The sequence below is a fragment of the Heterodontus francisci genome, chromosome 4 (genome assembly GCF_036365525.1).
Source record: "Heterodontus francisci isolate sHetFra1 chromosome 4, sHetFra1.hap1, whole genome shotgun sequence".
In the NCBI taxonomy this organism is placed as follows: Eukaryota; Metazoa; Chordata; class Chondrichthyes; order Heterodontiformes; family Heterodontidae; genus Heterodontus; species Heterodontus francisci.
In genome coordinates, this window is record NC_090374.1 from 56,867,512 (window position 1) to 56,893,882 (window position 26,371).

At 41.7% G+C, this 26,371-nt stretch overlaps 1 protein-coding gene across 2 annotated transcripts in view; it reads left to right on the forward strand.

Moving 5' to 3' along the window:
* The window catches only part of ccdc125 (coiled-coil domain containing 125), a 77,619-nt gene that overhangs the window by 35,467 nt on the left and 15,781 nt on the right, over positions 1–26,371 (forward strand). Inside the window, exons 5-11 of one of the 2 annotated variants that reach the window (XM_068029603.1) lie at positions 7,122–7,199; positions 11,261–11,346; positions 13,388–13,470; positions 16,476–16,591; positions 17,527–17,685; positions 23,103–23,277; positions 23,540–23,676. In XM_068029603.1, the coding sequence (XP_067885704.1) occupies positions 7,122–7,199; positions 11,261–11,346; positions 13,388–13,470; positions 16,476–16,591; positions 17,527–17,685; positions 23,103–23,277; positions 23,540–23,676 (834 nt within the window). The remainder of the gene's footprint in view (positions 1–7,121; positions 7,200–11,260; positions 11,347–13,387; positions 13,471–16,475; positions 16,592–17,526; positions 17,686–23,102; positions 23,278–23,539; positions 23,677–26,371) is intronic. The other variant, XM_068029604.1, reaches the window with a different exon arrangement.

Genomic DNA, 26,371 nt, shown 5'->3' on the forward strand with positions numbered 1-26,371 from the left:
AGAAAGGGAATAGGGATAACCCTGGGAATTATAGACCAGTCAGTCTTACATCGGTAGTGGGCAAATTATTGGAGAGGATTCTGAGAGACAGGATTTATGATTATTTGGAAAAGCATGGTTTGATTAGAGACAGTCAGCATGGCTTTGTGAGGGGCAGGTCATGCCTCACAAGCCTTATTGAATTCTTTGAAGATGTGACAAAACACATTGATGAAGGAAGAGCAGTGGATGTGATGTATATGGATTTTAGCAAGGCGTTTGATAAGGTTCCCCATGGTAGACTCATTCAGAAAGTAAGGAGGCATGGGATTCAGGGAAAGTTGGCTGTCTGGATACAAAATTGACTGGCCCATAGAAGTCAGAGGGTGGTAGTAGATGGAAAGTATTCAGCATGGAGCTTGGTGACCAGTGGTGTTCCACAAGGATCTGTTCTGGGACCTCTGCTCTTTGTGATTTTTATAAATGACTTGGATGAGGACGTGGAAGGCCGGGTTAGCAAGTTTGCCGATGACATGAAGGTTGCTGTGTCGAAGAAACTGCAGTAAAATAATCAGACTTGGCACGGGGAGTACTCTCAACCGACTTTTATTTGACTTGTGCACAAAGAGAACAAACACAGTAGAGCTCACAACATTGAGACTCAGTGCGATGTTCTGAAGAATTTCAGTAAAACAATGGCAATTATACTATTCTGCAACCAATAATCTTACAACAATAGTTCAATCCTTAATTTGCATTCTAAAGCACCAATAATATTACAATTCAGTTTTTGCTCTAAACAAATAAGATACAGTAATTTTCAATCCTTCGTTTGCATATCTATCTCACCATTGGCCTTGCAGTTGGTACAGCGCAATAACAGAGAGAGACATTATGCTTCAACAACACTCTTCTTATCTCATCACCCAGACATGACACATTCCTAAGGAACAGTTAGTGTGAGAAATATACTGACCAGGCAAACCCACACCCCTTGTCCGATGGTGGCTCACCTCAGGTTCCACAGCTGGAGTTGTGGATAGTGTGGAAGGCTGTTGTAGGTTGCAACGGGACATTGACAGAATGCAGAGCTGGGCTGAGAAGTGGCAGATGGAGTTCAACCTGGAAAAGTGTGAAGTGATTCATTTTGGAAGGTCGAATTTGAATACGGAATACAGGCTTAAAGACAGGTGGTAGTAGAAGCAGATACATTAGGGGCATTTAAGCGACTCTTGGATAGGTACATGGATGATAGTAGAATGAAGGGTAGGTAGTTAGTTTGATCCTAGAGTAGGTTAAAGGTTCGGCACAACATCGTGGGCCGAAGGGCCTGTACTGTGCTGTACTGTTCTATGTTCTATGAGACAATTCAAAGGGTTTAACAAAAGTACATACTGTTCAAAAACAAAAACTTGTCAAGAAAGACCCATTAGCTGCTCAGTCAGGAAGTCAAGGAGAGTGTTAGACTAAAAGAAGAGGGATACAATGTTGCAAAAAATAATAGCAAGTCTGAGGATTGGGACTGTTTTAGAAACGAGCAAAGGGCCACCAAGAAGTTGATAAAAAGGGAAAAAATAGAATGAGAGTAAACTAGCCAGCAATATAAAAATTTAAAAAAGTAAGAGGTTTTATAAGTACATAAAAAGGAAGAGAGTTGCTAAAGTAGACCTTGGTCCCTTAGAGGCAGAGACAGGAGAAATCATCATGGGGAACAAGGAAATGGCTGAGGCATTGAACATATATTTTGTGTCTGTCTTCACAGTAGAAGACACGAGATCCATACCAGAAATAGGCAGCAACCTAGAGGCTAAAAAGGATGAGGAAATTATGGATATTGATATCAGCCGAGAAAAAGTATTGGAGAAACTTGAGGGACTAAAATCTGATAAGTCGCCGGGGCCAGATGGTCTACATCCTAGGGTTCTAAAAGAGATAGCTGCAGAGATAGTGGATGCGCTGGCTATGATTTTCCAGAATTCCTTGGATCAGGAATGGTCCTGTCAGATTGGAGGTTGGCAAATAGAGTCATAGAGAGATACAGCACTGAAACAGGCCCTTCAGCCCACCAAGTCTGTGCCAACCAACAACCACCCATTTATACTAATCCTACATTAATCCCATATTCCCTACCACATCCCCACCATTCTCCTACCATCTACCTACACTGGGGGCAATTTACAATGGCCAATTTACCTATCAACCGGCAAGTCTTTGGCTGTGGGAGGAAACCAGAGCACCCGGCAGAAACCCACGCGGTCACAGGGAGAACTTGCAAACTCCGCACAGGCAGTACCCAGAACCGAACCCGGGTCGCTGGAGCTGTGAGCCTGCGGTGCTAACCACTGCGTCACTATGCCGCAAATGTTACACCACTTTTCAAGAAAGGAGGTAGAGAGAAAACCTCAGGTCAGTTAGCCTAACATCAGTCGTTAGGAAGGTGCTGGAAACTATTATTAAAGAAGTCTTAACATTGCACTTGGAAAAGCATAGTATGATTTAGGGCGGCACAGTGGCGCAGTGGTTAGCACCGCAGCCTCACAGCTCTAGTGACCCATGTTCAATTCTGGGTACTGCCTGTGCGGAGTTTGCAAGTTCTCCCTGTGACTGCGTGGGTTTTCGTCGGGTGCTCTGGTTTCCTCCCACAGCCAAAGACTTGCAGGTTGATAGGTAAATTGGCCATTATAAATTGCCCCTAGTATAGGTAGGTGGTAAGGGAATTGTGGGGATGTGGTAGGAATATGGGATTAATGTAGGATTAGTATAAATGGGTGGTTGTTGGTCGGCACAGACTCGGTGGGCCGAAGGGCCTGTTTCAGTGCTGTATCTCTAAATAAAATAAATAGATTGAAGAAGTCAGCGTGGTTTTACTAAAGGGAGATCCAGTTTGATAAATTTATTAGAGGTTTTTGAGGATGTAACTAGTAGGGTAGATAAAAGGGAACCAGTAGATGTAATATGCCTGGATTTCCAAAAGGCATTTGATAAGGTGCCACATATAGGATTACTGGGCAAGATAAGGGCCCATGGTGTTGGGGGTAATATATTAGCGTGGATAGAGGATTGGTTAACAGACAGGAAGCAGAGAGTGGGTATTAAATGGGGCATTTTCAAGTTGGCAGGCAGTGAATTGTGGGGTCCATCAAGGATCAGTGCTGGGGCCTCAGCTATTTCTTTTGGGCCTCCTTATCTCGAGAGACAATGGATACGCGCCTGGAGGTGGTCAGTGGTTTGTGAAGCAGCGCCTGGAGTGGCTATAAAGGCCAATTCTGGAGTGACAGGCTCTTCCACAGGTGCTGCAGAGAAATTTGTTTGTTGGGGCTGTTGCACAGTTGGCTCTCCCCTTGCGCCTCTGTCTTTTTTCCTGCCAACTACTAAGTCTCTTCGACTCGCCACAATTTAGCCCTGTCTTTATGGCTGCCCGCCAGCTCTGGCGAATGCTGGCAACTGACTCCCACGACTTGTGATCAATGTCACACGATTTCATGTCGCGTTTGCAGACGTCTTTATAACGGAGACATGGACGGCCGGTGGGTCTGATACCAGTGGCGAGCTCGCTGTACAATGTGTCTTTGGGGATCCTGCCATCTTCCATGCGGCTCACATGGCCAAGCCATCTCAAGCGCCGCTGACTCAGTAGTGTGTATAAGCTGGGGATGTTGGCCGCTTCAAGGACTTCTGTGTTGGAGATATAGTCCTGCCACCTGATGCCAAGTATTCTCCGAAGGCAGCGAAGATGGAATGAATTGAGACGTCGCTCTTGGCTGGCATACGTTGTCCAGGCCTCGCTGCCGTAGAGCAAGGTACTGAGGACACAGGCCTGATACACTCGGACTTTTGTGTTCCGTGTCAGTGCGCCATTTTCCCACACTCTCTTGGCCAGTCTGAACATAGCAGTGGAAGCCTTACCCATGCGCTTGTTGATTTCTGCATCTAGAGACAGGTTACTGGTGATAGTTGAGCCTAGGTAGGTGAACTCTTGAACCACTTCCAGAGCGTGGTCGCCAATATTGATGGATGGAGCATTTCTGACATCCTGCCCCATGATGTTCGTTTTCTTGAGGCTGATGGTTAGGCCAAATTCATTGCAGGCAGACGCAAACCTGTCGATGAGACTCTGCAGGCATTCTTCAGTGTGAGATGTTAAAGCAGCATCGTCAGCAAAGAGGAGTTCTCTGATGAGGACTTTCCGTACTTTGGACTTCGCTCTTAGACGGGCAAGGTTGAACAATCTGCCCCCTGATCTTGTGTGGAGGAAAATTCCTTCTTCAGAGGATTTGAACGCATGTGAAAGCAGCAGGGAGAAGAAAATCCCAAAAAGTGTGGGTGCGAGAACACAGCCCTGTTTCACACCACTCAGGATAGGAAAGGGCTCTGATGAGGAGCCACCATGTTGAATTGTGCCTTTCATATTGTCATGGAATGAGGTGATGATACTTAGTAGCTTTGGTGGACATCCGATCTTTTCTAGTAGTCTGAAGAGACCACGTCTGCTGACGAGGTCAAAGGCTTTGGTGAGATCAATGAAAGCAACGTAGAGGGGCATCTGTTGTTCACGGCATTTCTCCTGTATCTGACGAAGGGAGAACAGCATGTCAATAGTCGATCTCTCTGCACGAAAGCCACACTGTGCCTCAGGGTAGACGCGCTCGGCCAGCTTCTGGAGCCTGTTCAGAGCGACTCGAGCAAAGACTTTCCCCACTATGCTGAGCAGGGAGATTCCACGGTAGTTGTGGCAGTCACCGTGGTCACCTTTGTTTTTATAGAGGGTGATGATGTTGGCATCGCGCATGTCCTGGGGTACTGCTCCCTCGTCCCAGCACAGGCATAGCAGTTCATGTAGTGCTGAGAGTATAGCAGGCTTGGCACTCTTGATTATTTCAGGGATAATGCTGTCCTTCCCAGGGGCTTTTCCGCTGGCTAGGGAATCAATGGCATCACTGAGTTCCGATTTGGTTGGCTGTATGTCCAGCTCATCCATGACTGGTAGAGGCTGGGCTGCATTGAGGGCAGTCTCAGTGACAGCATTCTCCCTGGAGTACAGTTCTAGGTAGTGCTCAACCCAGCGGTCCATCTGTTTGCGTTGGTCAGTGATTATGTCCCCCGATTTAGATTTGAGGGGGGTGATCTTCTTGATGGTTGGCCCAAGAGCTCTCTTCATGCCATCATACATTCCTCTGATGTTTCCGGTGTCTGAGGCCAGCTGAATATGACTGCATAGGTGTTGCCAGTAGTCGTTTGCGCAACGCCTAGCTGTTCTTTGTGCAGTACTTCTGGCTGCTTTAAGTGCTGCGGATGTTAAATCGCTGGGGGCTTTCTTGTAGTTCAAAAGTGCAATGCGCTTAGCGGCTATGACAGGTTCCAGCTCTTCATTATGAGATTGAAACCAGTCTGCATTTCTCTTCGCACTTTTGCCGTAGGTGGTCAAAGCTGACTCATAGATGGCGTCTCTGATGTGGGCCCACTTGGTCTCAGCATCCCCTGTGGGAGTGTTTTGAAGGGCTGTTACAAGTGAATTTAGAAATTTTTGTAACAGCTGTGGGTGAGAAATTCTGCTCGTGTTGATGCGCGGGTGGCCCTTCTGCTTGGAATGATGCAACTTCTTTGGTCTGAGTCTAACCTTGCTGCACACCAGGGAGTGGTCGGTGTCGCAGTCCGCACTGTGGAAGCTGCGTGTGATTTGAACACTGTTTAAGGCGGCTCGCCTTGTGACAATGAGGTCTAGCTGGTGCCAACGACGTGATCTTGGGTGCCTCCATGAAACCTGGTGACAGGGTTTAGTGTGAAAGAACGAGTTGGTGATGCAGAGGTTATGATAGGTACACAACTCAAGCAGTCTCTGCCCGTTCTCATTCATCCTTCCAACGCCATAGCGCCCAAGGCAGGAGGGCCATGAGTCATGGTCGGCCCCAACCCTATTTACACTCTATATATATTAATGACTTGGATGAAGAGATAGAGAGTAATGTATCTAAGTTTGCTGATGATACAAAGCTTGGTGGAAAGGTAAGCTGTGGGAAGGACACAGACGCTGCAAGGAGATATAGACAGGCTAAGTGAGTGGGCAACAAGATGACAAATGGAGTATAATGTAGGGAAGTGTGAACTTGTTCACTTTGGTGGTAAAAATAGAAAAGTAGAATATTTTTTAAAAGGTGTGAAACTTCTAAGTGTTGATGTTCAGAGAGACTTGGGGGTACTCGTACAAGGAACACACAAAGTTAACATGCAGGTGCAGCAGGCTATTAGGAAGGCAAATGGCATGTTGGCCTTTTATTACAAGGGGATTGGAGTACAGGAATAAAGAAATCTTACTAAAATTGTACAGAGCTTTGGTGAAACCGCACCTGGAATGCTGTGTGCAGTTTTGATCTTCACATTTAAGAAAGGATATACTTGCACTGGAGGCAGTGCACCGAAGATTTACTAAATTGGTCCCTGGGGTGAGGGGGTTGTCCTATGATGAGAAGCTGAGTAAATTGGGCCTATATTCTCTGGAGTTTAGAAGAATGAGAGGAGATCTAATTGAGATATACAACATTCTGAAAGGGCTTGATAGGGGAGAAGCTGAGCGATTGTTTCCACTGGTCGGGAAATCTAGAATGCAGAGGCACAGTCTCAGGATAAGGGGCTGAGATGGAGAAATTACTACACTCAAAGGGTTGTGAATCTTTGGAATTCTCTACCCCAGAAGGTTGTGGATGCTCCATCGTTGAATACATTTAAGGCTGGGACAGATAGCGTTTTTGGTCTCACAAGGAATCAAAGGATATGGTAGCGGGCATGAAAGTGGAATTGAAGTCCAAGATCAGCCATGATCGTTTTGAATGGTGGAGCAGGCTGGATGGGTCATTTGGTCTACTTCTGCTCCTATTTCTTATGTTCTTGTGTACTTGCTCAGCTATATGTATCGGCTGCACAGAAAACAAAGTGGATTTCATAATGATGTGCCAGAGCCACAGTTGGCTGATGCTACTTATGAGTGAGCTAAACTATTTAGAACTATATGGAAGTAAAGAAACAATATTTCTTTTACTGTCCATTTGGTGGCTTTTCTCAAAGTGCTTTTCTTGTTGTAAATGTAGAAAATAATAGACCTCATATGTTGAATGCACTTAACACTTTTACCACTCTCTATTTACCAGGCCGTGCTTGATAAAGCCACTGTACACACAAAGACTTTACTTCAAAAAACAGGAGAACGAAACAAAATTTTAGAGAAGGTAATATGTAGATAAGTGCATGTATTTATTATTTTCCTATTCCTCTTGGTTATTGTGGAACATTTTAAAAACCTTTTTATTTCAGTTTAAGTAACAATCTTTTCTTCCAATGATCCAACCAAGTACTAAACTTTTATCTTAGACCAAAAACCTTTGACAAATTGTATTACAAATGAAATATATTGAGATTATATTTTTTCAAATAGATCAACTTTATAACTATTCTTTTGCAATTGTAGCTGAAATTATGTTAAGTACCTTTATATAATAACAATGTTTATATTGGAGACTAATGACTGTCAGCATGGACCAAATGCTATCTCTAAACTGTGTCAAATCAATTTTTTTTTATTGGATGTCTTTTCAGAATCTTTCCTTCCTCCTTTTTCTCAAATGAGCTACTAAAGGCATTTTTTCATTGTGGTTTAGTGTTTGGGAGAGCAGTACCAAAACGACTTTGGTGTGTTCTGTTTTTTACATTTGAGATCTGCCTTTGTATTCTTTGTAGAAGGAAAGTCAAAGGAACGGGGCAGAGGGCATGGCTGAGGTACGAAATGAGTACTTTGCATCTGTCCTTACAAAAGAAGAGGATGCTGTCAATGTCACAGTGAAGAACAAGTTATTAGGGAATTAGATCAGATACAAATAGATAAAGAAAGGTACTAAAAAGGTTGGTAGCGCTCAAAGTGGGAACAATCACCCAGTCCAGACGGGATGCAATCTAGGTTGCTAAGGGAAGTAAGGGTGGAAATTGCGAAGGCTGTGGCCACAATCTCCCAGTCTTCCTTGGATACGGGAATGGTGCCAGAGGACTGGAGGATTATAATTGTTAGACTCTTATTTAAAAAAGGGGAGAGGGATAAACCTAGCAACTATAGGAGAGTCAGCCCAACGTTCGTGGTGGGGAAACTTTTAGGAGACAAAATTGATTGGCACTTCAAAAATATGGGTTTATAAATAAAACCTAGCATGGATTTTTCTTTTAAAGGCAAATCACATTTGACTAATTTGATGTAATGGAGTCAGTTGATGAGGGTATGGGGTTGATGTGTCTATGGATTTTAACAAGGCATTTGATAAAATACCACATAATAGACTTGTTAGCAAAATTAAAATAGGTGCATGGATACAAAATTGACTAAGGGACTAAAAGCACAGAGTAGTTGTGAATGTTTTTTCAGACTGGAGGTAAGTGTGTTCCCCAGGGGTCAGTGTTGAGACCACTGCCCTTTTTGATGTATATGATTTGGACCTGGTTAGACAGGGTGCAATTTTAAAGTTTGCAGATGACGCGTGACTCGGAAATTTTGTAAACGGTGAGGAGGATGGTAACAGACTTCAGGAGGACATTGACAGACTAGTGAAAAGGGCAGAAGTTTGCTGAGATTCATTTTGTTTAGAAGAATGAGGACAGGCAAAAATGGGGTGCAGCAACAGAGAGACTTGGGATGTACGTATACAAGTCTTTGAAGGTAACAGGACAAGTTGAGAAAGCTGTTTAAAAAGGTATGCGGAATCCCTGGCTTTATCTGGCCATAGCGACTAAGGCTATATTAGGGAAACAAAGTAAAGAGCTAAAATTAAAGGTGCTGTATTTGAATGCACAAAATATTTGCAACAAGATAGATGAATTCGTGCCACAGTAGAGATAAATGGGTTTGCTGTAGTCGTCATTACTGAGGTGTGATTGCAGGGCAACTGAAGTTGGGAAATAATCCAGCATAATTGATTTTTAGAAATGCAAGGCAAAATGGAAAAGGAGATGGGGTAGCCCTGATAAAGGATAAGTTAAAGGCAGTAGGGAGAAAGAATCTTACCCTAGAAAATCAGTATGAGTAGAGCTACAAAATAACGAAAAAGCAGAAAGCACCGATGTGAGTAGTTTATATCCCCCCGAATAGTAATAGTGTTGGGCAGAGAATAAATAAGGAAATAGGAGCAGCATGTAACAAGGGTAGTGCAATGATTATAAGGGACTTTAATCTTTGTATGGACTAGGAAAACTAAATTGACAAAAGTAGCTTGGAGGACAGGTTTATGGAATGCATTCAAGAGAGTTTCTTCGAGCAATATGTTGAGGAACCAACTAGGAAATAGGTTACTTTAGATCTAATATTGTAATTAAACAGGTTTAATTGGTAATCTTACAGTCAAGGATTCTCTGGGGGAAGAGTGATCATAATAGAATTTCATGTGAAGTTTGAGTGTGGCCTCCTTATCCAAGGATACTTGCCTTCAGGGGGGTGCAATGAAGGTTCATTAGATTGATTCATGGGGTGAGAGGGCTGTCCTGTGAGGAGAGCTTGAGTAAAATGGGCCATAATCTTTGGAGTTTAGAAGAATGGAAGGTGATCTAATCGATACATAAAAAAATTGAGAGGGCTTGACAGGGTAAATGCTGAGAGGCTGTTTCCCCTAGCTGGAGAGTCTTGAACTAGAGATTATAGTTTCAGGATAAGGGATCAGCCATTTAGGACCAAGATGAGGGGAAATGTTTTCACTCAGAGGGTTGTGAATCTTTGGAATTGTCTACCCCAGAGGACTGTGGATGCTTAGTTGACTATATTCAAAACTCAGAATGATAGATTTTTGGGCACTAAGGGAATCAAAAGATAGGGTAGGGAAGTGGAGTTCAGCCCTGATCTTAGAGTGGCAGAGCAGGCTTGAGGGGCCACAGGAGCCCGAGTATGCCATATTTCATATGTTATGTTCTTATTAATGTAGGCAAAGAAAACGAAAGCAATGAAGTTATGTTAAACCTTGATAAAAAAAACACTGATTAGGCCCCAGCTGGAGTATTTTGGCCATTGTGGGCAAAATACTCTAAGAAGGATATCAAGTCTTGAGGGTTCAGAGGAGATTTATTAGAATGGTGCCAGGCATGAAAAACTCCTGTTACTTGGAGAGACCAGAGAAATGGGGATTGTCCTCTTTAGAGCAGAGAAGGTTAAGGGGAGATTTGATAGAGGTGTTCAAAATCATGAGTGGTTTTGTTAAGTAAATAAGGGGCTACTGTTTCTCATGGCAAAGGGATTGGTAACCAGAGGAAACAGATTTTAAGGCAATTGGCAAAAAAAGACATGAGGAAAATAGTTTTATACAGAGTTGTTGCGATCTGAAATGCACAGCCTGATTGAGAGGTGTTGGAATCAGATGCAATAATAACATTCAAAAGGGGACTAAAAAAATACTTGAAGGGGAAAGATTTGTGGGGCTATGGGGAACAAGTAGGGTAGTGGGACTAAATGTTTAGCTCTTTCAAAGAGCCAGGACAGGCATGATGGGCCAAATGGCTGCTTTCTGTGGTGTATCATTCTATGATCCTGCAGGCCAATTGGATCCATGATTAGATAGTTCCAAAGGCAAATCGAAGACTCATTAAAAAATGTGTTTCCAATATTATTGGAACAAGATAGATTAAGTGACTTACATTGTCAGGTGCAGTCAATTGATTGAGATCCATGCACCAGGGGTCAATTAGATAATAGTACTTTAAGAACATAACATAAAAAGGAGCAGGAGTAGACCATATGGCCCGTTGAGCCTGCCCCGTTATTCAGTATGATCGTGGCTGATCTTCGGCTTCAACTCCACTTTCCTGCCTGCTCACCATATGCCATGATTCCCTAAGAGACCAAACATCTGTCTCAGCCTTAAATATATTCAACGATGGAGCATCCACAATCTTTTGAGTGAAGCAATACTGTAAAATGCCTAAATAAATGCACTGTGTGGATTGACACTAGCCCTACAAATCAAAGTTTAATTCCATATTATGCAAGTTAGTTGATCTTAGCCACAGTTTTGTACTGTCCTTTGGCTATGAAATCAAGGTTTAATTTTACTAACATTTTCCCAATATCCATTATAAATGCTTGTGTGTCTTTAACTGCTAAAGTAAGATAGCATGGGTTATTTGTCTGTCCATAACTACTGGCCTCTGACTGGTTACAAGGCATGATTATTGAAAAAGTATGCAGAGGTTTCAGAAAGCCTTGCGCAATGGACCTTTGGATGGCACTGGAAAATAAGAGTGTAATAGTTTGTTGCCCTATTTACAGGAAGTGAATGTATTACAGTGGGAAAATGACTTGAAACAAGATAAATGTAAGAATTTGGAACAGTCCTGGATTGCAAGATATGATCGGTTAGTAGACTTGTCATGAATACAAGAGTACAACAAATTTGTAGTGATAATTCATTGTTTCATGTGACATTGATATGATAAAACCTCCCTTTGAGAAAATATTAGATTTTGTAATAAGGCCAGCTGGTTTTAGTTTCCCATAATGACTGCTAATAATGCTTAATTAACTTTGTATCCTGTTTGTGCAGTGAATGTGGGAGGAATATATTGCCACAATGTGTTGCTTACACTGGGAGCAATGCAAATAGGCAGGGGTGGGGGGGATGTTCAAGGCAGCTTGTTTGATCCTGAGTTTGTGACTGCCAGATCTTCTCGGTGCTTCCATTCACTCAATGTCCTGGGCATTCATTCCCCATGAACACTGAATTTTTTTTTTTCTTCCCCTGTACCTTCTCCCATTTGGTTCCTTATTCTGCTGGGGTTTCTTGTTGATGCGCTGTACAGTGAATTCCATGTTAGGTGCAGGGTAATGGGGATGGAATAGCTTAAGACTTGTGCCTGAGTCTGTTCAGCCAGCTGGTTGGAGAGTTTCCATGTTCTGATTCATAAGGGTGTCTGTGGGGTTTGAAAACCACTGTTGCAAATCTCACTTGCATTGCAGTGTCTGACAGCCTTGCATATATTCACTGTACATCATATTGTCTTTCCTCACAAAGGAACATCGTGCATAGGTTTGTCTGCAATGTCAAGTTAAACATATATGTTGATATATCAAATGTGTAGTGATCACTGAGTCCTGGGTGATAGGTAGTTTGTTATGTTTAATTCCTGTGTTCATGGAAGGATGGATGCTGTGGCGTGGACAAATATGTCTTTCTTTTTCTCTCAGTTGCTAATTAGTTGTATTTTGAACTCTTCTGATTGAGGTTTTGGATGCTCTTGTCCACTTAAATTCTCAGCAACTCCTTCCACTTCTTACATGTTGGTGTCCAGTGTCATTCTGCTCCGTCTGGGATTCGATCACTTGTTCCAAGTGTGATGTGGGGAGAATCTTTTCCCTCTATTGTGAGAGTCTGTGATGCCCTGAGCTTTCTAGCACTTCGGTGTTCTTGCTGCTTTTGAGGTCGTTTTATTTGTGAGTCTTCTGATTGGCTGGTGGTGTTGTGTGGGTAAAGGGTGGGTTTCCTGTCATTGGGTCCGTGTGCTTCTAGGTACGTTTTTCCTATTTAGGAAGGACAAGGTTGTATCTGGGTCTTAGGAGGGAGATGGGTGCCATCTGTTAGAATTTTCATTCTGGCAGGATATAGCATTCTATACTGAAAGCTCTGATTTTGAGGAACCAGTTTGATGTTGTCAAAGGCCTTTTGTTTCCAGTGGAGTTCTGGGGACCTATATGAGAAAATGGAGAAATTATTTCACTGGGAGTATCGGTCTCTCTGCACCTTTGCTCAAAGGCATTGTCAGCTTTTGTCTGGAAGATGTGCACGCAGCACAAAAGCTTTGGGATAATGCAGGTGTGTGATTATGGGGGCTGGTATTGAATGGGTCCTGTCCAGTGCCAGGTCCCCTTTGTTGTCCTAGGCAAAGAGGAATCAGAGGATGCTCTAGATAAATGGTATAAGCTGTTTTTCCCAGGTCTTCAGGAATGCCAAAGATGCATTTCCAATTGTAATATTCCTGATTGTCTAATCATCTATTTCTGCAGATTTTCTAGGTCAGGTGAGTTATCTGAGTCTTTAGTTTTATTATCTCTCTTTTTCAAAATCTCTGTTCTTATGGATGATTACCAGGAAACCTTCATTGAGTTTTCTACCTGCTCCTTATAATTTCATGTGGCTAGGTTTAATCTGCCTGTGCTTCGATATTGGTCAGATGGGCTGCAGTTGTCTCTCCTCTGTACATCCCTCTGTTTGTTGATCAATTAACGTTTATTTGGTTGGAGTCATGTATGCAGTTTGTGGTTACTGTAATATATCACTTTTAATATAGTTTGATTTAGGTGTCAAATAATTATTCATGATTGTTGAAGGCTCTATTATAAATTTTATTTCCTTAAGTGTTTATATATGGACACTGTAAACTTCAGTTTTTCTTTCCACAGAATGTGCATTGAAAATGCTGAACTTGCAAAAACCTTGGAGGCAAGAGATGCTGAAATTCGGGATCTCAAATCAGAAAATGCTAGTAAGCTCATTATGTTATTGTAGTATGACAGGATGAAGGTGCTTTTTATCCCATTGTCCTGTGATAGATTCCGATGCAAATTGCAAAGATGAAAGGAATGTTAAAAATTTGTTGGAGTAACTAACTGCAGATATTGTAGTTATCAAATGTTTTGTTTTTCTTTTTGCCCGCTCCAAGTTTCACCCTCCCACTCTTCCTAACCCCCCACTACCATGGACTTATTGTTGTGGTGAAATTTCACTGGGACTGTTTGACCTGGAGTACTTTGGTCATTATTCATGAGTCTTGACATGAAATGCTGGCAGATCATTGGACTTAAGGGTGTATTACAGCATAGTCTGTTCCTGTTCCTACCAATATTTACACTAATAGACTTCCAGCAAGGGTTGCTAGATAGCTATCCAGCAATGAGGCCAGTTGTAGCAACCATACCACCATTCAGTTGAGATCAATAACCAAGTGATTGAACTTGAAACCTTGTAGGTTGGATGTCCAGCTACTAACCTGCTAAGCCAATAGTGAATCCCCTAGGAACACTTTTGGGCCCACTATATTTTTGCACTCTTGCTCAAATGATCATTATTCATTTTTGATCCTTGATGGTGAGTCTTGGCAGACTATACAGCAACATGTTACAGCCAAATTCCTGCTTGTGTTCTCATCAGATACCCATAAATGCACTTCCAGCAAGGGCCATTGGAAAGTGATTTGGAGTGAGTTCCTTTGCCAGTTTTACCCTCCCTAAACTGGGCATTGATCTTAACCTTAATTGTAGTAATTGCCCCTTGCCCCCCCCCTCCCCCCAGGTGGATTGACTCACTTAGCAGACTAAGGATCCATGATATGTAGTGCTTAATGTTTTTAATTTCCTTTTTCCATCTATATGCTCCTATTAACTCCTTTCTGGGGTATGAATCATGACCTCTGCAAAGTCGCCTAAATGATTTTAGTGAACATTGGTAAATTTTGGCAAGTTCTTTGTTGCGTGGGCATCATAACCAAACCCATTTAGCACCCCTTCTGTCTCAAGTCCAGAGCACTGAAGGCTCTCTGTACCACTACTCAGCTGCTTATTGGATGAACCTGCTGATGGATCAAGGGAACACATTTAGTGTTCTAATTCCAAGTGTGAAGTGATTCATTTTGGTAGGAAGAATGAGGAGAGGCAATATTAAATAAAGGGTACAATTTTAAAGGGGGTGCAGGAACAGAGGGGTGTGGGGAATTGTATGTTTTTATGACTGAGGCGGGAGGAGTGCACTGTTTATTTTAGTCCCACTTCTCCACAGGTCACAACATATATTTAAATTTTTTTCCCACTTACCAATATGGTCAATTGTAGACTTTTTTTTAAATCCCAGAATAAAACACACCAACCAGGTTTCTTTAATAAACAACAAAATTATCAGTTTATTATAAAACAAGTCTTTACCACTAATGAAGTCAAGCATAAACACACAGATTGAAATATTCAAGTTCCTTTTTTACCTTAGCCTCTCACACACATATATACTGGAAAAATAAAGGGATTTTTGATTTTAGAGCTCTATTACAGACAAAAAACCCACTTGGGTTGAATACTTGCTCATTCTTGAAGAAACAGCAGATGAGATACGTTGTGTTCAAAAACTGGCATACAGTCTCGCCTCTGAGTACACATAGATGGGTCACTGGGATCTTTAAGAACAGTTCTTTTCAGGCGGCATTGAGAATTAATTTAGCAGGCTTTCCTTCAAAGACAGGAGACAAGATGAGTTGACACAGTGGTCTTCTCAGGTCTTTTAGAGAGATTCTGGAAAGCTGAGTTGAGTTGTGGTCTTCTCTCCTCTCTTGAGAAATCTCTTCTCTCCTTGAAAGTTCTCTTCCTTTTTATACAGTTCAACCCCAACTCAAAAAAATATAAAAGTGAAACCGACAATAGGAGGCCAACCTTTTGACCCCCATCAATCTTAACCTGTCACTTCTTTGAACACCTGGAGAAGTTGTTTACAAAGTTCTATGTTGCTTATTGAGCTGGAAGTCAGGTGGTTTCCCGGAAAGGTTTGTTGTTGTTTCTGGAAGTCAGGTGGTTTCCTGGAAAGGCTTGCTTTCTCCATAAGACCTCTCAATGCCCCTTTTAAAAAAAACATTTCCCGGGACTGTTTTTCAAAGCCTTTTGGCCTTTACCTCCTTTGAAAACCCCAAAGTTTAACATTTCTTCAATCTTTCAAAAATGAATCCTCATAACAAAACAGAGGCACTTTCGTAACAATGTGCACAAATCATTGAAGGTGGCAGGGCAGGTTAAGAAAGTGGTTAATAAAGCATAAAGCCAAAAAGGTGAGCATGCCATGTGGACTCAGACCTCTATTACGCTATTCTGTAACTGACTGTTGGAAGCTTAGCAATAGGAGCCTGAGGTCACTTTCTGTTAGTATTTTTTTCTTCCCCTCCCTCCCCAACCCACCCCTTGGCTGTGGGCTCCTGGCCTTTGCTTGGTGTCCTTATGATGGACTCTCAAAGCATCGTTGCACTAAGACACATTCAATTGCATCAGTGCCCCCAACTTGTGTGCCTGAAAGATTTGGAATACTGATTGAATTTTGACAGGAAAATATCCAAATCTAACTTTACCTTCCACAGTTAACCAATGGCATTTTATCCCATTGAAATTAGGGAATTAGCATAGCAACTTTTGACATTTCTACATTCACTGGAAGGAATCAGATGCAACAGCTTTATAATTAAAATTCAACATTCTGGGCAAGTTTAGAGTCCACGAGAGGAGCTCCTTGCAAAAAACAAAATACAATATTTGTGCTTGCATTGATATGTTTGATTTATAATCTAAATGTTTTCTCAGTTACTGAATCTCCTTTAAAAAAAACTATCACATTGACCATATTTGGAAATATTGAAAGTTGATTTGTGGCATCCTTTTGGTGGTTTCAAATGTTTACTGTGACCCTTCAAATATATATACAAGTATATTTGTTAGATATGGCCCATTATATTTGTTTTCCTAGTTTTGAACCAGCAATGTTCAGAACTACTTGCGATGCTTGATGCAAAGGATCAACATACTTTCCAAAGAACGTTGCCGACCAACAAGAAAGGCTTCACTGAAGTTACCACATTGGAGGTAAAAATCCTAGCAAATGTCTTTACTTACTGTTTACAATCTCTGTTTTCATTCTATGTTTGCTTTAATGTAAAACGATACAGGTTGATCAGTACATTGGTTAATATCAAATTGAAAAAGTACTGATTTATTTCAAGTGTATTTCTTGATAATGCTGTAGTTGGTTAATGATCTGGTTGTTTGCGTGATGAACCTTTGATGGTGCGTTCATAATTGTGGGTGTGCTATTTGAAATAGAGATCCTCGGAAAGCAAGGCAAAAGTCATGGGGACAATCGCTCACTTGAGACTCCTTCTGATCACTGGTTCAAGTGCAGCATTGGCAGTAATTTGGGACCGCATTGTGTGCCAGACCCCAGAGGTTGATAACAGTGATAAAGACTGAAGGAGGGAGGAAAAAGCATTTAAGAGGAGGGAAAGCGACTATATCCTGGTCTCCATGAAGTGCATTGGGATCTTTTGTGTCTATCCAAGCAGACAGACAAAGCCTTGATTTAATATTCTATCTGGAAGATAGCACCTGCAACAATGAATCACTTCCCAGTGTCCGCCTAGACTATGTACTTAAATTCTGGAGTAGGGCTTGAACCCACAACCTTCTGACTCTGGTGAGAGTACTACCAACTGAGTCAAACTGACGCTGCAGGAAGTTTTTTCCCAGGTGTGGTTTGTCCTTTTGGTCAATACTGATGTGGCCATTTCTGTTTTGATATAAGTTTGGTGAGAAGCTACGTGGGGGAAGTGGTTCTGTGTCACTGAAAACAAACTGCTCACCTTCTGCATTTGGGAGCCCAACATTAGATCACTGGAGCTTATGCACCATTATAGGAATGCAGTGGTTCTAAATTATTTGAAAGTTTTAGATAAACATTTGGTGATTACATTTCAGCTGACTATATCTCTCCATTAATTCAGATTTCTGTTGTTTTCCTTCAGCTGGGAGTGCTTGGAGCTTGTCACTGTAATGGCACTGGAGCGGAGCCCTGTGCCTGTGCCAGAATGGCAGCTGCGACACGGAAACAGCTGCTGCAGCTGAAGCAAGAGGTTCATTACTTGCTGCAATTTGTGAAATTTGTTACTAAAATAAATTCAAAGGTTATAAATCTATCTGTCATATAACAGCAAAAGTAGTTTCTTCTACCACTGTGATTCTTGAGCTTCATAATAGAAACATAGAAAAACAGGAGCAGGAGTAGGCCATTCAGCCCTTCAAGCCTGCTCTGCCATTCAATACGATCATGGCTGATCATCCAAACTCAGTAACATGTTCCTGCTTTCTCCCCGTATCCCTTGATCCCATTAGCCCTAAGAACTATATCTACCTCTTTCTTGAATATGTTTAATGATTTGGCCTCAACTGCTTTCTGTGGTAGAGAATTCCACAGGTTCACTACTCTCTGGGTGAAGAAATCCCTCCTCATCTCAATCCTAAATGGCTTACCCCTTATCCTTAGACTGTGACCCCTGGTCCTGGACTCCCCCGCCATTGGGAACATCCTTCCTGCATTTAGTCTGTCTAGTCCTATTAGAATTTTGTAGGTTTCTATGAGATCCCCTCTCATTCTTCTAAACTCTAGCGAATACAAGCCTAAGCGACCCAATCTCTTCATACGTCAGTCCTGCCATCCCAGGAGTCAGTTTGGTGAACCTTCGCTGCACTTCCTCCATAGCAAGAACATCCTTCCTCAGATAAGGAGACCAAAACTGTACACAATATTCCAGATGTGGGCTCACCAAGGCCTTGTATATTGCAGCAAGACATCCTTGCTCCTGTACTGGGCGGCACAGTGGCGCAGTGGTTAGCACCGCAGCCTCACAGCTCCAGCGACCCGGGTTCAATTCTGGGTACTGCCTGTGTGGAGTTTGCAAGTTCTCCCTGTGTCTGCGTGGGTTTCCTCCGGGTGCTGCGGTTTCCTCCCACATGCCAAAGACTTGCAGGTTGATAGGTAAATTGGCCATTATAAATTGCCCCTAGTATAGGTAGGTGGTAGGGAAATATAGGGACAGGTGGGGATGTGGTAGGAATATGGAATTAGTGTAGGATTAGTATAAATGGGTGATTGATGGTCGGCACAGACTTGGTGGGCCGAAGGGCCTGTTTCAGTGCTGTATCTCTAAACTAAACTACTCAAATCCTCTCGCTATGAAGGCCAACATACCATATGCCATCTTAACTGCCTGCTGCACCTGCATGCTTACTTTCAGCGACTGACGCACAAGGACACCCAGGTCTCGCTGCACCTCCCCCTTTCCCAATCTATCGCCGTTCAGATAATCTGCTTTTGTTTTTGCCACCAAAGTGGATAAAATCACATTTATCCACATTATACTGCATCTGCCATGTATTTGCCCACTCACTCAACCTTTCCAATTACGTTGGAGCTTCTCTGCATCCTCCTCACAACTCACATTCCCACCCAGCTTTGTGTCATCTGCAGTCTTGGATATATTACATTTAATTCCCTCATCTATATCATAAATATATAGTGTGAATAGCTGGGGTCCTAACATTGTTCTCTGTGGTACACCACTAGTCACTGCCTGCCGCTCAGAAAAAGATCCGTTTATAATGTAGTTATTTTTTTACTATGTTGGACTGTTTTGAATCCTTAAAAATATACTGAATATGCTTAAACTTTATTGAAAAGCTTATTCTAGGGATAAAATCCTTCTTTGAGCAAAGATGTATCTGTAAGAGTCTTAGGTGAATTTCCTTAGCGCTTCTCCTGCTGTGCTACCATAACTTAAGAATCTAAGCTGAAACTTTACTTAAGTGCCTAAATGGGGTTTCTGTCAAACCTTTGGCCAAGTTACAGTGGCACAAGTCCTGAGGAATTTCATCCCCTTAATATTCTCACTTGGCTGTCCAGTTACAATTGATGTAAGATTAGTAAATAATTAATGAATGCATAGAAGATCTAAAGCATCTGTTTAGTTCATGAACCAAGTGGCTTTAGTGTTTATATTTAGCCTATTATTCAGTTCTTCTAACTTAAACATTGCAGATTAAAGAGGGCATAATTTTGTTAGAATTATGATTGCAGTGTTTTTTGAAAAAAGGCAGCCTTGAGTTTTGTAAAGAGTATTATATTGAGTTAGCATATGACCCAGTGGACTGGAGAAGGGATGATCATCTTCGTTAAGGTTACATAAGCTAGCAAAGTGGGTTGCACAGATAGAAGACCAAATTAACCAGTTTGATGGAAGTAGCATTTGGACTGTATTGCGAAACTAATGTATTATGATAGACATAATGGTATTCATGCTGAATTCTTAAAAGTTGCTATACCCAAAAAGGAATAATAGTAAATGAGTGCTACAAATCACCACCTCACCTCCAATCGGCTTCTCTGGTGACTTCTATCCACAAGAAGGGGTCTTAATGATATTTGTATTTCTTGAGGTGGTTTAAGCCAATGCAGTATATCTGTTGCTTACACTGGAACTCTGCAGTGTATCATAGTATGATACAGCACAGAAGGAGACCATTCAGCCTATTATGCCTATGCCAGCTCCTTGATAAAGCTTTCCAATTAATCCCACTCCCCTGGTCTTTCTCCATAGCCCTGTGTTATGCCCAATAAAGACACATCATATTCCTAACTTTTAAGATATGAACGTTATTTGACATTATCCACATGTTTTTAAAGGAAAAGTCAATGTGCTGCAAAGATGTCTGGCCAATGTCAGATGACCTGGCCTGTGTATTCAAAAACTGCCTCCCTGTCTCGAAAGGACAAACTAAGGGATGTTAACTACACCCATCCTGAAACCATCAAGAGACATTCTTCAATTGAATGGATTTCTTCTGAGACAAAGGAGGAGTGAAGTAGCCACATCATAACACAATGGTAGCCATCTAGACATCAATAGATAGCCATGGATTCCACCTCCTGGTCCACTGTAGTCACACCAGGAGAGAATGCCATGTGTCAAACAACAGAAAAGTTAATGTGATGGATTTTGACCTTAAAAGGTAGCCCTCTGGAGATAGAGAGATCACAACAACATCACAGATAAGCAGCCCAGTGAGAGGCTGTGGAAAGAGATCCAGCCAGAACAAGAAAGAAACCCTGCTGTTAATTCTGCACTTCAACTTGCTGCAGCAGAGAACTGAAAATGACCACCACCTCCATTCTGAAGTCTTAACCACCAGAAATCTACAGCACCTCAACAAGTTCAAGACTACAAACACCCAGGCCTGCAACTTTAAAAGAGACTGCCCCTCCAAGAAGATTCAACTGGTTTACCGTAAACCACAAACACCTACCTCACTTTATACCACTTACCCTTTTTCTTTCTATCTATTCTTGTATATGTGTGTGTGAGTGACTGTGTGCGTGATTCAGGTTGCGACCATTTCGGGGATATTGTTTCAATAAATAGTTTTTTTTTAAAATGTACAAGAAAACCTGTCATTTGTCTAATTATTTGACCCTAAAAAAACACTCGGGCTAACAGATCATTTTAAACAAAACACGATTGCAGTGGTGAACAGTGGTGAACCCCTTACCACCTGTCCGTAACACCAGTAAATGTTTTCCCTTCAACTATTTATCCAATTCTCTTTTGGATGTTCCTACTGAATCTTCTTCAGGCAGCTCATTCTCGATCAGTGTCATCTCTGGTTTTTTTGCCAATCACCTCAAAATCTGTGTCCTCTGATTACTAACCTCTACCTCTGGAAATAGTTTTCCTTATTTACTGTCCCAACCATTCATGATTTTGAACATCTCTATCAAATCTCCTCTTAACGTTCTTGCCCTGAAGGAGAACAACCCCATAATAAATAATGTAATCATAAAGGAATAAACAAGGTTTAAGTTTTTATGAAAAATCTATGAAACCGGTTATGTCTTTACACAAGATCAATGTCATAAATCGCAGAGGAATTCCATTTGCATTTCTCTTTGGCTGTTGAAAAGCTTTGACTTGCTGGCTCATGAAGAAGCTGCAAATTACAGAGTACCATCCTGAGTCTTAGATTTTTCTAGTATGTGCACTTTGGTTCCAACACCGAGAACGCCCTTAAGCGTGTCTTTCAAAATATCTCCATCACCATCCATCCTACGTTATTATAAATTAATGACAAAAGGAATGGCCTCAGCGTGGTGTCCTAAGGCTATCAGAAACAATTGTAACACTTTTTATGCATATGATAAGATGTTAATAGACTTAATTGAGCAATGGGCTAACTAGTAGGATAGGACAAGTACAGTATTATGGCTGTGCATTGCTTGAGAGTGGATTACAAATATAGATTAGAATTTACAAGAATCATCTGTCAGTTTCGTAGAACTCTGGCAGATAACAGCTTGGAGAGGGTGCAGAGGAAAGTTACATGGAGTAATTGGACAAACTGGGCTTCTCCTTTGAGAAGGGAAGATTAAGGGGAAACTTGATCGTAATGTTCAAAATCTTTCAACATTTTGTTTGGGTAATTAAGAATAGAGTTTCTTGTGGCAGTAGGGTTGGTAATCAGAGGACTCCAAATTAAGGAACTGGGGTGACATGAGGGGAAACAAAAGTACGTAGAGAGTTGATATGATCTGGAATGCACTGCCTGAAAGTGTGGTACAAACAGATTCAATAATAACTTTCAAAATGAAATTGAATAAGTCCAGCAATTTCTTATGGGGAAAGAGCAGGGGAGTGGGGGCTAACTGAACAGCTATTTCAAAGAGCTGGACCAGGCACAATAGACTGCGTGGCCTCCTTCTGTGATGTATTATTCAATGATGCAATGGTACCAACTTTAGCTTGAGTTATTTGGAACTGTGTTGAGAAGGATCTATTTATCTTCCTTATCTCTGTTTAATGACTGCAAAGTCCCAGTTCAGTTTATGACTTATGAAGTATGTATCCAAATGTACTTCATGGTTTATAACTCCTGGCATTCATGCAAAAGAAAGGCTTTCTTCTGCCCCTGTGCAATATCCGGGACAAAGCAGGGAGGTCGATTTGTGACAGGAAAAAAGTTTCAATCTGCTACTCAACACTGAGCACAATTATTTTCTAATGCCCCTGATGTGATAGCTCATTAAGCAGTTGGTGATCAGTAATAAAAACAAGAAATGCTGGAACCACTCAGCAGGTCTGGCAGCATTTGTGGAAAGAGAAGCAGAGTTAACGTTTCGGGTCAGTGACCCTTCTTCGGAACTGGTGATCAGTAAACCTGCTTTATGGTATTGGACTTGGTTGTCCTGACATCAAGCTGGTCGGCATGTTCTAAGCTGGCCAGCATAGTTCCACAACTGAAACACAGACGCTTGTCAAAAATGCAAACTCTGAGGCATTAGATGACTACTTCAAAGTGCCACCTTGAGGTTGGGCATGTGATGTACATCCAAGATTTTCTGTCTGCCTCGATTATAAGAAAGTTGCAAAGTATATGGTATTTCTAAACACCAACTGTTCTTCATATTGCTTTCTTGACGTGACCTTTGCAACAGAAACAAATGTAATTCAGAAACTTGTCAATTTTTTTCCTATGTATTATCTTGAATTGTTAGTTTGATCTTCAGAGAAAGCGGGAGGAAGAGGCCTACATAATGGCTGATGCATTTAGAATTGCTTTTGAACATCAATTGAAAAGGACAAATGATCAAACTCTCCGAATTAATGAAATGGAAAAACTGCAAAGAAAAGATCTCAAGAAAGGACTTGTTTGGAAACAACCAAAAGAAGGTAAATCCTAGGTGTTTGACCTGTTAAGATATGGAGTTTTGTTCTGTTGCATCTGTTTCGTAAATTAACTGTCTCAGACACAGTATATGCAAATACATATGTTCAAGTTCAGCCATAAATCAGTTCAAACTCAACTATTTTTTTTGAGCATTCCACTAGATCGATATATTCCCGACACAACACTGATCTAGCACTAATTCCTGATCTTACTGTGGAATCTGTAGTGGTTTTTATTTTTTTTTGTTTTCCACACCATTTCCAGATCCTGTTCACAAAACAAAAGTGATTCATACAACACTTGGACAAAGGTTGAAGGGCCTGCTCAATTCCTCAACAGACCATAAGAAACTGGAGGTCTTGGAGGACCCGCAGGAGGTGCTGAGGATGCTTATAGACTTGGTCTGTGATGCTTTTAATATATTACCCCATAATGACTAACTTTGGGCAGAGGGTGAATTCTGTTAAATCTTGCATCTATCTTTCATCTGTAACTTACATTAGTGTTTGTGAGACAATATGCTCTGTTCAATCAATATTTAAAAGGAAATACCAGGAGTCTAATACATGATTATTACTAAAATAATCTGTATTTACTTACACAGATGTTGCAAGTAAAAAGCAATATAAAACATCATGTGCTGTTTTTTATTCATGCCCTCTCCTAAGAATTAAATAGCTATAATGTTTCACTTGTGGTATTACATAGTTACAGAATTGTAGCCAGAGGGAACAGGATTATTTAAAAAAAAACATACTATTAGGAAATCTACAGTTAAACAATTTTTCTTAATTACAAAATTGTAATTAGCATTAACTAATTTCTAGCATGCAGAAAGTTGGTGTGAAGCGCAACAGTTTTTTGCAATAGTCCTAGTATATATTTTGCCTAGAAGTAGAGACTTGGCTGCAATGAAATCTTATCAGTGATTTATTATATTATTGCTCAAAAACTTGAAGCTCATTGCTCTGAATTTATCTGAACAGCAATAAAGTGGTCAGAAAACTGGCAAACAAAATTTAATAGAGAAATCTAAACTACAATGCCGTGAATATAACTAAGGATTAAGTTTTTTTTTAAAAAGACCCAGGGAAGTTAGCAGATTTGATACTCAATGTCCAACCTATGCAGAAGAGCAATCAACAAAGCCTTCAGAGGATTGCACTATATAGTCAAAACAGAATACAAGTCAGAGTAATTCATGATCAAACGGTAGTGTTCTAGCCAGATCATACCTTGAGCACTGTCAGTTTTGGTCATTTGAGATACAAGGGGGACAATGCAGAGAGTAGCCATGTGGATGATCCCAGTCTTAAAGGTCTCTGTCATGGGAAAAGACGAGAGAAATTTTGGTTTTTTTAGCTTTGCATTGAAACACCAGTCCATATTATGTGCTCAAGCTTCTCACAACCTGAAACAAAAACAAGAAATGCTGGATTCACTCAGCAGGTCTGGCAGCATCTGTGGAAAGAGAAGCAGAGTTAACGTTTCGGGTCAGTGACCCTTTATTCTCTCAACCTGACTCAGGTTTGAGTGGAACATAAGAAATAGGAGCAGAAGTAGGCCCTTGAGCCTGCTCTGCTATTCAACTAGACATGGCTGATGATCTACCTCAACACCATTTTACCATTTCCCTTGATGCCTTTTAATAGCTAGAAATCTATCGATCTCTGTCTTGAACATACTCAATGACTGAGGCTTCACAGCCCTCTGAATGAAGATATTCATTTTCATCTAAGTCCTAAATGGCGTACCCCTTATTCTGAGACTGTCTCCTGGTTCTAGACCGCACCCCCCCCCCCCCCACCCTCCACTCCCCAGCCAGGGGAAGCATCTACCCTGTCGAGTCCTGTTAGAATTTTGTATGTTTCAATGAGATCACCTATCATACTTCTTGACTCCAGACTACAGACCCAGCCTCCTCAATCTCCCCTCATAGGACAATCCCGATATCCCAGGAAGGTCTGGTGAACCTTCATTGCACTCCCTCTATGGCAAGTATATCCTTCCTTAGGTTAGGAGACCAAAACTGTACACAATACGCCAGGCTCTATACAATTGCAGCAAGACATCTTTACTCCTGTACTCAAATTCCTCTTGTAATAAAGGCCAACATACCAGTTGCCTTCCTAATTGCTTGCTGCACCTGCATGTTAGCTTTCAGTGACTTTTGAACAAGGACAACCAGGTCCTTTTGGACATCAGCACTTCCCAATCTCTTGCCATTTAAGAAATACTCTGCATTTCTGCTTTTCCTACCAAAGTGGATAATGTCACATTTTTCCACATTATATTCCTTCTGCCATGTTCTTGCCCACTCACTTAGCCTGTCTAAATCCCCTTGAAGCCTTTTTGCATCCTCCTCACAACTCACGTTCCCACCTAGTTTTGTCATCAGCAAACTTGGAAATATTTCCATTTCGTCCCCAAATCCAGATCATTTATATAGATTGTGAATAGCTGGGGCCCAAGCAAGATGATTCCTGGGCTGTAGGCTCCCTAGGAAGCTCCCTTGCTGTTCAACGATATCCATGGCCATCTGCTCCCATTCCTAGTGTTTTCTCCCCCAATCTACCCTCTTAAACTGTTTAAACTCCCCTGGCTCTTTAAATCAGTTCATTTTAGCCCTAACTAAAAGCTAACAGTTAGTTTAGTGTATTTTACCTGGGCCCACTGCCCTAACCCAGCCACACCTGCTCTTTGTTTTCTCAACGAAATTGATCCGGATGAAACTGACGAGCACAGCTGTCGATACTTTAATCTCCGATCCTGCTGTCTTCACTGCCCAGAGTGTCTGCAGCCACGGCGTGCGGTAAGTCCATTGAGGTGAAGAAGGAGCAGCGGGACCCGAGGGAAGTCTTGAGAAAAGGTGCCCCGAACACCCAAAAAATCCACGAACGGCCCCCCGGCCGCAACTTCAAAGCGCCCGCGGGAGATGGCTCGGAGAGCATCTGCAGCGCACTGTTGGCAATGCTGCATGCCTTTATTTAAACCACTGCAAAAAAATCCCTTAGTGAATGTAATCACCTCTGTAAGTCTGCCAAAAGATGCTTCACCTCCCGAAGGACGTGGATGAGCTTTCCGGACGTCGATGGT